At 70.1% G+C, this 11,464-nt stretch overlaps 2 protein-coding genes across 2 annotated transcripts in view; one reads left to right on the forward strand and one right to left on the reverse strand.

Moving 5' to 3' along the window:
* Positions 1-2,225, reverse strand: part of ADM2 (adrenomedullin 2) — a 3,869-nt gene extending 1,644 nt beyond the window's left edge. Inside the window, exon 1 of the mRNA XM_017838879.1 lies at positions 2,134-2,225. Coding sequence (XP_017694368.1) covers positions 2,134-2,225 — 92 coding nt within the window. The remainder of the gene's footprint in view (positions 1-2,133) is intronic.
* A 6,496-nt stretch (positions 2,226-8,721) lies between these two features.
* The window catches only part of SBF1 (SET binding factor 1), a 63,482-nt gene continuing 60,739 nt past the window's right edge, over positions 8,722-11,464 (forward strand). Inside the window, exon 1 of the mRNA XM_017838880.1 lies at positions 8,722-8,787. Within this exon, the coding sequence (XP_017694369.1) occupies positions 8,733-8,787 (55 nt within the window). The 5' untranslated portion in view covers positions 8,722-8,732. The remainder of the gene's footprint in view (positions 8,788-11,464) is intronic.

Here is an 11,464-nt window from a genome sequence, read left to right on the forward strand (position 1 = left end):
ACCCCACAAACACGCACACACACACTGTAACCACACACACACACTGTGTAACCCCACAAACACGCACACACACACTGTAACCACACACACACACTGTGAAACCCCACAAACACACACACACACACACTGTGAAACCCCACAAACACACACACACATATCCCAGCACTCACACACTCTATAACCTCACACACCCTCCTGCCCCCCCCTCTGCCGCCCACCCCGTTCCCACGGCCTCTGCCCCAGCGCCCACGTGCCCCGACTGTGGCACCCACGCCTGTGCTCCGGGCACCCCTGCGGGGATCCGGCCTCAGGGCCCCCCCACAGTGGCTCAGAGCTCCCCTTGCCCCTGCAGTACCACTGTGCCTGAGTGCCCCCCTTGCTGGCACCCTCTTGCCCCCACGCCTCAGTGCCCCCCTCCTAAGGCCCCCTGTGCCTCAGGGGAGCCCATCCCTCTGGGCCCACCATCCTGGAGACCCCCGACCCTCAGGGGACCCCATCCCCACCCCGCAGCCCTTGTGGGGGTCGGGGTCCCCCGGTCCCACCTCATCCATTGCCCTGGCAGAGCCTCCCCTCCAGCCCTCCCAGGAACTGGCAGATCCCTCGGGAGCAGCCGGGGATCCCCAGGGCGCCGGGATCGGCCCAGACCTGCCCCTGGAGCAGCGGCAGGAACACGCATGTACAGCATGTACACACACACACACATGTACAGAGTGCACACACACATATACAGAGTGCACACACACACAGATGTACAGCATGCACACACACATGTACAGCATGCACACACACACACACGTACAGAGTGCACACACACATGTACAGCGGGCACACACACATGTACAGAGTGCACACACACATGTACAGAGTGCACACACACACATGTACAGAGTGCACACACACGTACAGAGTGCACACACACACATGTACAGAGTGCACACACACACAGGTACAGGGTGCAAACACACACACGTACAATGTGCACACACACACGTGTACAGCGTGCACACACACACATGTGCAGCGTGCACACACACACACATGTACAGGGTACACACACACACGCACAGCGTGCACACACATGTACAGCATGCACACACACACATGTACAGCATGCACACACACACACACATGTACAATGTGCACACACACACGTGTACAGTATGCACACACATGCACAGAGTGTGCACACACACATGCACACACATGAGGGGGTTCTGTCCCGACCCGAGGTGCCCCTTCAGCCGGGGGTCCCATCACCCCATGACCCCCTCCCCGGGCCCCCCCCGACTGGCACAGGCAGCCCTCGAGCTCTGCCCCGATCTCCATCTCCGTCCCAAGTCTCAGTCACCCCTCCCACCCGCCCCCCCGGATGTCCCGCGGCCCCGGTGCCCCCCAGCCCGCAGCCCCCCATCGCGGGGCTCCAGGACCCTGCAGCCCCCCCGCCCCCATGTCCCTCGGGTCCCCGCGGGCAGGGGTGGGGGCCCGGCAGGAGACGGTGCCCGGGGGACCCCCAGACTCCCCCCCGGGCAGCAGCGGGGGCGGGGGCAGACGGGGAGGGTGCGGGGCTGGCTCCGGGGCAGGGGCTGCGGGGCCGACCCGGGCAGGGGTGCGGGAGGCGGGTGCGGGTGCAGGGAGGGCGCGGGAAAGGGAAAGGGGGGGCAGCCGCCCCGCGCAGGGTGCGGGCAGGGGGGGTCGGACGGGGGGGGTCGCCCCGGGCAGGGTGCGGGCAGGGGACACGGACCCATTCCGGGCAGGGGGTGCGGGCAGGGTGCTGGCAAAGATGCGGGCAGGGGGTGCGGGCAGGTGTCCGGGCAGGGGGTTCGAGCACGGGGTGCGAACAACAGGCAGGAGTTCGGGCAGGGCTTCGGGCAGGGGATGCAGGTGGGCAGGGGTCCGGGCAGGGGTCCGGGCAGGGGGTGAGGGCGGGTGAGAGTTCGGTCAGGGGTCCGGGCAGAGGTGCGGGCGGGCAGGGGGTCGAGCGGGGGGCGCGGGCAAGGGTTTCAAGCAGGGGTCCGCGGAGGGGGTGTGGGTGGGCAGAGGGGTCGATCAGGGGATCGGGCAGGGGACCGAGCAAGGGTTTCAGGCAGGGGGTCGGGCAGGGGTTCAGGCAGGGGGTCGGGCAGGGTCCCTCACCTGCGGGGCGGCAGGGCCCGGCCGCGGGGCAGCTCCAGCAGACACAGCGCGAAGCTGACGCAACCCAGCGCCAGCGGGGCCGGGGCTCGCATGGCCCGACGGGCCGCGACGGGGCGGCGGCGGCTGCGGGAGAGACGGGGCGGGGGGCTCGGGGGGGCTCGGCGCGGGGGTCGCGCTGGGGGCCGGTCGGGCCCCGCCCCTTCTGTCCGGCCGGCCCTCGCTCCGCTCCCTCCCCGTCCCGCAACCCGGGGGCGGTGCGGGGTCCCGGCGGTACCTGGCCGGGGTCGGGGTTGGGATCGGGGTGCGGTGGGGTCCGGTCGGTCCCTGTTCGGCGCTGTCTCTCTCCGCCCCGGCCCAGGTTAAATATCGCCGGGGCCGGCGGGCGGGAGGAGCCGAGCTCTCGGGAGGGGCCACGGGCGGGAGCAGCCCCGCACCGCCCCTGGCTCCGCACCGGCCCCGGACCCCCGGCCGAGCACCGGCTGCGCACCTTCCCCGGCCCCGCAACTCCCCCCAGCCCCTCCCTCACTGCCCCCGGCCCCTCGTCCCCTCACTGCCTCCGCACCTTCCTCGTCCCCGCACCGGCTCCGCAAACTTTCCAGGCCCCTCTCCACCCCCGGGCCCTCACCGGCTCCTCCCGCTCCCCGGCCCCGCACTGGCTCCGCACCTTCCCCGGCCCTGCACCAGTCCCGCAACCCCCCCCGACCCTGCACGGCCCCCGGCCCCGCTCCGATCTCGTCCCTCCCAGCCCCGGGACGGTCCCGCACCGTCCCCTGTCCCTCACCGGCTCCGCACTCGCCCCCGGTACCTCTCGGACCCGCATCATGCCCTGTCCCGCTCCGGCCTCGCTGCCCCACACCCGCCGCTGCCCCCGGGACCCTCCCGGCGCTGGGTGGGGTGGGCTGGGGCTGGGGGAGCGCTCCTGGGGCTGGGATGGGCAGGGGGAGCGCTCCTGGGGGTGGGATGGGCAGGGGGAGCGCTCCTGGAGACCGGGATGGGAGAGGCTGGGATGGGAGAGGCTGGGATGGGGGAGGCTGGGATAGGGGGGCCACGCGGGGGTAGCGCAGTGGGGCTGAGCTGAGGCTCTTGGGGGGCTCTGGGTACCCCCCAGCGCCCGGCGGTGGCCGCGGGGCCGGGCAGGCGGTGCCCGCTGCCACGTCGTGCTGTGCCCTGCCAAACCCTTCTCCCTCCTGGCACCGGCGGGCAGCGGGCCTCCCCGACCCCCCCGCTGCCCTGCCGGGGAGGGCAGAGCCCCCGGCTCCGTCGCTGTTCCCCACACTCGGGGGGCAAACTCAGGCTGGGGTCGGGGCTGAACCCCCCTGCCCTGCCCAGTGCGGCCCCGTGCCCCCAGTTCGGGCAGCCCCTTCTGCCCCCACGGTCCCCTCGGGGGGCAGCGCCGTGCCCCCCCCTCGTTCTCCCAGGGCGGATTCCACGTTTTTAAGCATCACATGGGGCCCTGCAGAACAATTCAGGAATGTAAATCCGCGGGGATCAGACCAGTCCCGCTCCCGCCGGGAAGCAGCTCCCCCAAACTGGGGGTGGTGGGGTGTCCGGGGGTGGCAGGAGCTGGGGGGCTCCTGGGGGGCTGCTCCCTGAGCCGGGCAGCAGGGGAGGGGTCCCCACAGCCCCCTCACTGGGAGCCCTGGCCAGAACCCCCAGCTCCTGCTCCGGGACGGGGTCCGGGTGTTCCCGGTGGGAACGGGGCGAGGAGCCCCCAGCACCGCAGGGTGCCCAAGCCGGGGGCCGGACCCCAGGGTGGGGGTACCCACTCCCCCCGCCACGGCCTCCCCAGGCCGAGGGGCCGGGGGCCTCCGCGTGCTCCGAATCGCTGGGATTCTTCCGCATTATCGGGACACAAAAAGGCTTCACACACCGCGCCCGGTGCGGGGGGATTTGGGGCAGCACCTGATCGGGGGGTGGTGGGGACCGGGCGAGGGGCAGCGGGACAGAGCTCCTGAGCGGGGCGGTGGGCACGGCCGTCCCCAGCGCCGCCACCCCCGGCTCCCGCACGGCTCCCGGCGGGAATCTCTGAGGCACTCCCGGCTCTTCCGCTGGTTTGTTGTTGGATTATCCCGGCGAAAGAGAAACCTGGCTCAGAACAACCCGGAGAGCTGCGGGGGGTGGGGTGGGAGGAGCGGGGCACCCGCTGCCGTGAGCCCCCCGACCCCCTCGTCCCCTGCCCTGAGCCCCCCGTGGTGTCCCCACGGCCGTGCCCGGGGGATGTCACCCCGTGAGGGCTGGGCAGGGATGTCGCAGGGTGACATGTCACCCGGCACGGCTCCGGCACAGCGCCTGCGCCCCAGAGGGGACCCCGGCAGTGCCGTGCTGGGGGTCCCGCCTGGGGGTCCCCTCCCGGGCCCCCGTGTGTGTCCCCGTGCGGGGCAGTGCCAGCCGCTGTCACCGCAGGGACAAACCCACGTCACCGGGTCGGTGTCACCAAACGAGCCCGCACGCGAGAACGGGGCTCTTGGAATGTGGCCGGGCTGCAGCCGAGCCCCCGGATCCCACAGCAGGGGCAGAGCCCGTCCCTCTGCCCTCCTCCTCCTCAGGGATCACCGCTCCCGGGGCGCTGGGAAGGACCCGGGTCCTGCCGTGCTGGATCTCCCGCCAGCTCACGGCCACCTCGGCATCGGGTGTCCTGATGGAGCCACACCGGGAGCAGCTGCCCCTCTGCCACCCCGTCCCTCCCTGCGGCCCGGCATCCCGCTCCCATTCCCTTTTCCTCTCTCTTTCCCTTTCTCTTTCGCTCTCCTTTTCTCTTTCCCTCTCTCTGGCTCCCAGCCCTGGGAACCCAGGAGAAGCTTTAATTACCTAAATTGCCTCCTGGCTGGGGCCCCGGGGGAGGGCGGGGTTTGGGAGCAGCACCCGCAGCCCCGCTCCGGTAACCCGCTCCCCAAAAAGCGCCTTTGGGCGCTGCTGCGGGGGAGGGGGGGGGGGCTGCACCCCCGGCGTGGCCCGTGTGCTCCGGGAGGGACGGGGGGCAGAGCCAGGACCCCCAGGCAGGGCGGTACCCCGTACCGGGGGGCCGGGACCCCCCTGAGCCCGCCGGGACCCCCGTGGCCGGTCCCCGGCACCCCCGCAGACGGGCACGGCTCCGGAGCCTTGTCCCGCCGGGAGAGCCGGGCAGGAGCTGCTCCGGGGCACCGGGATCTGCAGGAACAGCCGGGAACAGCCGGGAGAGGGGACAGACGCGTCCTCCAGCCTGAAAGCACGCGAGTGTCCCCAGGGTCGTCAAGGTGTCCCCACTATCTCCAGCATCCTCAGGATTCCCGGTGTCCCCAGCACCTCCAGGATCCGCAGAATCCCCAGTGTCCTTAGGGTCCCCAATGGCTCCAGCATCCTTCAGATCCCCAGTATCCCCAGGTCTCCAGTGTCCCCAGCACCTCCAGGATCCCCAGTGTCCTCAGGATCCCCAGGGTCACCGGCGTCCCCAGTGACCTGGGGCTGTGCCCACCCCAGGGACAGGGTGGGCAGGGAGCAGGGGCTGCCCCCGGAGCCCAGAACCCCCTCAGTCTGGCAGCAGCTCATGCCCAGCCCCACGAGGGTCCCGGGCACGCGGCACAACAGGGGTCTGCACGTGCCTTGGGTCCCCGTGCCCACGGCCCTGTTTCTGTCCCCACCCCTGTGCCCAGTGCCACAGGGCTCCTGCTGCCACCGTGGGTCCCACACAGCCCCTGTTCCTGTGTCACCACTGCCACCATCACCCGTGGGTGGGCAGGACCGTGGCCCTCACAGCCAGCACCGATCCCTGTGCTGCTGATCCCTGCGGTGCCAATGCCCCCGGTGTCCCCATGCCCCTTCCACCCTGGCACAGGGCAGGTCACACCCCACACACCTCTCACCCCTGGGCACTTCCAGGGCAGCTCAGCCTGGTTTCCTCGTTCCCACCCTCTGGCATTGCTTCAGTCCCATGTCCTGGCTGTCACTTGTGCCAGCTGCCCATCCTTCAGGCTGTCCCCAGGCTGTCACCCTGTGCCAGCTGCCCATCCTTTGGGCTGTCCCCAGGCTGTCACCCTGTGCCAGCTGCCCATCCTTCGGGCTGTCCCCAGGCTGTCACCCGGGCCAACCGCCCAACCCTTCGGCCGGCCCCAAGCCGGCAACCTGTGCCAGCTGCCCATCCTTCAGGCTGTCCCCAGCCTGTCACCCTGCCAGCGATCCAACAGTTACCTCGGCACATCCCTGGCCCTGTGTCACCCTCCCATGGGATTGCACCCGGAGCCCCACCTTGACCCTCGTGTCCTCCTTGGCCACACAGACCGCACTCTGTTGCCTCCAAGCCAGGATCTGGCCGTGGTTCCAGTTCCAGCAGGTTCCCATCAGTCCTGCAGCCCTGGCACTGCTGGCAGGGTAGGAGTTTGCCCATGGCAGCACCTGGTCCTGTGCGTGGGGACACAGGGATGTGGGATGTGGGGACATGGGGACAGCCATCCTGGTGCCAGACCCCCACCCGGCCCCATGGAGCAGGCAGGCAGCCCTTGGCATGGCACATGGCACTTGGCACATGGCACAGGGACACCTGCAGTCACCGGCCAGCACTGTCCCAGCACCAGGGACCCCCCGGTACCCTCAGGAATCCCCCTGTGCTGTGGGACTGCCGCCTTTTCCTGGGTGAGCTCTGCCTGGGAGGGGCACCAGCCCGGTGTGGGGCAGCGGGGGGCTCTGAGGGGACCCCGTGGTGGTGCCTGGGCTGTGGCAGCAGTGCCGGGGATGGTGCCCCTGGCACGGAGGTGAACACGTCCCGACACCGCACATGTCCCGACACGCGGCCGGTGACGCGGGGCAGGAGGTGCAAGGGCCGGGCGGGATTGCATCACACCCGGGGAGGGGGGTCAGGGGGAACCCCCACTCTGGGGGGGCTGCTGGGGCCCGCTGTGCACCCCGGGCACCCCTCCCAGCCCGGGGGACCCCGGGATCCCGGGGGTGTGAGCCCCAAGGCCGGGGGTGGGCAGTGCCCGGTGCCGCTGTAGCCCGTGGGGTTGGCACGGCCGGGCCGTGGCCAGGTCACTCAGCCCGGCCCCCCAGTGCCTCTCGGGGGGCCGAGGCCGGGAGGGGCCGAGCTGCCCCCCCACCCTGCACGCACCCCACGTCCCGCTCCCGCGTGGGAGTGGGAATGGGGATTTTCCCGGATGAATCATGCCCGGCTGTGCCCCGGCATGTGCCCGTGACCCTGTGCCCCAGGACGGGCACGACCGGGGGAAGCTGAGTGGAGGGTCCTGCCCGGGATCCCCCGGGCACCTTGCTGGCCCTGGCACAGATGAACTCCGGGGCATGGGGGCGGCTGCTGCCGTGGGGTGGGGTGGGATGGGATGGAATGGGATGGGATGGGATGGGATGGAATGGGATGGGATAGAATGGGATGGGATGGGATGGAATGGGATGGGATGAGATGGGACAGGATGGGATGGGACAGGATGGGATGGCATGGGATGGTGACGGGATAGTGATGCTGCCACTGCAGCCGCTGCTCCGAGCCGGTGCCACCGAGGGCTGTGCCAGGGCACGCTGCCACCTCGGCCCCCCCTGTCCCCAGAGGGGCTCGTGCAGGTGTGGCTGCCCAGGGACGTGTGGCCTGGTGGGAGTCACCGGGGCCGAGGGACGGCGAGGACAGATCCCAGTGCCGGGGGGACTGGCGCCCATGGGACACGTGCTGCCCATTGGCCGCGGGGCCGCCCCTGCTCTCCGAAGGCTGATCCCGGCTCCAGCCGCCCTGGTGGGCACCGGGCTGGGCGCTGCATCCCCATGGGCCCCCCAACCCGACCCCTGCGGCGTGTCTGGCTGTCCGTGCGGGAGGGGCTGCACAGCCCCCACCGTGTGGGTGCCGGGACCCCACGGGACGGGGGCACCCTGCGCAGGGTCCCGACCCGGTGGGGGGGTTGCACAGCTGTGGGGGGGCTTCTTTGCCTCTTGGGGGGGGGTCCTCACCTGGGGGGTGATTTCCGGGGGGCCGTGGGGAATCGGGGATCGTGCACAACTGAGGGGTCCCTGCATATGCACCGAGGGGGGCGTCCCCTCACACCCGGGGGGCTCCTCCCTCACCGGGGGGCTCCCGCGCACACGAATCCACGCACACACCTGAGGTGTCCGTGCACATCTAAGGGGTCCCCACACCCCTATCTGTGCACACGCGGGGGGTCCCCGCACCCCTGTCCGTGCACATCTGGGGGGTCCCGGCACATCTGGGGGGTCCCCGCACCCCTGTCCGTGCACATCTGGGGGGTCCCGGCACATGTGGGGTGTCCCCGCACCCCTGTCCGTGCACATCTGGGGGGTCCCGGCACATCTGGGGGGTCCCCGCACCCCCGTCCCCGCCCCCCGGGGGGATCCCCCCGCCCCCCCGGGGAAGCCCCGCGCCCGGCCCCGCCCCCGCCCCTTCTGGCCCCGCCCATCCCTCCCTCAGCCAATGGGACGCGCGGCTCTTCCCTCCCACAGCCAATGGGACGTCGCGGCCCCGCCCCCGGCGGCGGCGGGCGGCGGCGCAGGCGCGGTGCGCGCGGGGCCAAGATGGCGGCGGCGGCGGGCGGTGGGCGCGGGCGGGCGGCGGCGCCCTGAGGAGCCGAGCGGGGCCCAGCGCGGGCCCGGGGCCGGCCCGGGGCGCGCCCGCCATGGCCCGCCTGGCCGACTACTTCGTGCTCGTGGGATACGATCCCGGCAAGCGCGGTGAGCGGCGCGGGGACGCGGCGGCGGCGGCGGGGGGGCCGGGCCCGCGCGGGGCCGCCTGGGACGGCGGTGCCGGGTCGGGGGTGCGGGGCCGGGCCGAGGCTGCGCGGTCGGGGATGCGGGGAGAGCCCGGGCCGGGTCTGCGGGACCGGCCCAGGAGTGCGGGGTCCGGTCGGAGGTGCGGGGTCTGCCCGGCCCGGGAGCGCAGGGGTCGGGCCGGGGGTCCGGGGCCGTCCTGGGGGTGCGGGGTCTGCCCAGCCCGGGGGTGCAGGGCTGACCCGGGGCTCTGGGGCCGGGGCCGGGCCGGGCAGCGCTCAGCCCCCGGCCCGGCCCCGAGCCCCCCGTGCAGCCCCTCTCCGCGGAGCCCCGCGGGAGCTCCCCTCGCCCGGTTCGCGGGTTCTCGGTGTCGGTGTTTGCAGAGGCTGCTCCTCCCGCCCTCCCCCGCTGTCGCCGAGCTGTCACCGCTCCGGAAACATCGGCTGGGCCTGGGGGCGGAGGGCGGGCACTGCCGCCCCCCGGGGGGGCTCCCGGCCCCGCTGCCGCGGGCATCCACAGCCCCTTGGACAGGGCGTTGTGCTCCCAGCCCCGCTCCCCTCGGGTATCCACATCCCCGCGGGATGGACCGTCCTGCTCCCAGCCCTGTTCCCCTGGGATCCACAGCCCCCCCAGGCAGGTCCCCGTGCCCAGCCCGGTGCCCCAGCGGCTCTTGACCCCCAGGCGTGTCGGGCACCTCGTCCCTGTGTCCTCTCCCACTTCCCTTCTCTCCCTCAGCTGCTGTCGTTGGTGGGGTTGGTCGCGGGGTGTCCCTTGTTTGGGACCTGGGGACCTCTTTCCCTTGTATTTCCTTGTGCCATCCTGCCCCCGACAGCTTTTGGTCAGAATGAGCTTTGGGGGTGTCCTAAAGGAGGTGAAGTGACCCCAGACCAGGATTTGTTGCAGAACTGCCCCCTGAGCATCCCTTCCCACCTGGCACGTTCCCAGGCGGAGAAGCCGTGGGCTGGGGCTGTTCCAGGCCTGGGCTTGGAGCTGGGGAGGGGAGTCCTTGCTCTGCCCGGGGTTTGGCTGTCGTGGGCTGCTGGGGAGGCTGCGGCTCCGGTCACATCCCGGGGTTTGCAGTGCTCCATGGGGAGCTCCGGGGGTTCCCTCCGGAAAGCAGGAGCCGTGGGGAGCACGGCGTGTGTCGGGAATGCTGGAGACCTGGAGGGCTGGATCAGAGCTTGGGGTTCTCTGAGGGGTTTCTGGTCATGTGGTGGCTTATTATTATTATTAATGTTTCCCCTCAGTGTCCCAACCTCCCTTGGCATCGGGATGGGCAGGAGCTGCTCTCCCTGGCACCCTGGGGTGGGACCATCCCTGTGGTGGGAGGGCTGTGGGAAGTGGCTCTTCCACCTGGGAATGGATTCCATGTCCTTTGAGAAGTGAGTGTGGGGCTGGGGCCGTGCTGGGCACTTGTACCCCCTTTGCTTTGCTTCCAAGTGCTTCCTCCGAGTGTTTCCTCCTGCCCCTCCTTCCTCATCTCCTCCCTCAGCTGGTGGTTTGGAGGGGTTGGTGTCTGGTGGGGTGGAGGGACCTGACGTTCCTTGGACCCGGAGTTCCTTTGCCTTGGAGTTCCTTCAGCCTGGTTTTCCTTGTCTTGATACCCAAAACCTGCCTTTCTGAGGGAACAACGAATGCCCCACGTGTGCCTGGGGTCGCTGGGGACTTTTTGGGGGAGAGCGATGGATGGTGCTGTGAGGTGAAGTGGTGGCTGCAGTGGGCCAAAAGAAAGAGAGGAGGTTTAGGCTGGGTTTTGGGAGGGAACTCCTGGCTGGGAGGGTGGGCAGGGCCTGGCACAGGGTGCCCAGAGAAGCTGTGACTGCCCCTGGATCCCTGGAAGTGTCTCAGGCCAGGCTGGATGGGGCTTGGAGCAACCTGGGCTGGTGGAAGGTGTCCCTGCCCATGGCAGGGGTGGCACTGGATGGGCTTTAAGGTCCCTTCCCACCCAACCCATTCCATGAGTCCAGACAGTGGGAAGGGAAGAGTTCACACTTAGTGAATCGTGTTCCTCGTTATTTTGGGTTATTTCCTCTTTATTGACTTTATTTTGGGCTTAACTCCCCTCTGCAAGGAGGGGATGGATCCAGGACGTCATGGGGAGGGGATGGAGCCAGGATGCCATGGGAAGGGAGGGAACAGGTCCAGAACACCAGCCCAAGCCTCCTCACTGCTGGAATGGCACTCACCTCTCTGGGCTGAGGCTCCAGGAGTCACAAAACCCTCTGTCCCAGGCAGTGACAGCCAAAGCAAACCCCTTCCCCTCCCAGCTGGGAGGTGTCCAAGCTCTCCTGTGTCCCCAGGGGTGTGCCAAGCCCCAGGGCCTGTCCCCAGGGGTGTGCCAAGCCCCAGGGCCTGTCCCCAGGGGTGCAGAGATGGACCCACGCTGCTCCTGTGGTTTTTGGGCCCGCTCTGGCAGCTCTCCCTGAGCACTGCCTTGTTTTCCTGCTCCCCCTCCCAGCTGAGATAACGTGGGAGGAAGGGCAGCCGCTCATCTGCCGGTGACTAATTGCTGTACAGGTTGGGTTGGTCCTGCAGGGCCGTGGGCTGGGCAGGATGGTGTGCCAGGATGGGGCAGGATGGTGTGCCAGGATGGGGCAGGATGGTGTGCCAGGATGGGGCAGGATGGTGTGCCAGGATGGGC

This window comes from Lepidothrix coronata, unplaced genomic scaffold (assembly GCF_001604755.1).
Source record: "Lepidothrix coronata isolate B3197 unplaced genomic scaffold, Lepidothrix_coronata-1.0 Scaffold366, whole genome shotgun sequence".
NCBI lineage: Eukaryota > Metazoa > Chordata > Aves > Passeriformes > Pipridae > Lepidothrix > Lepidothrix coronata.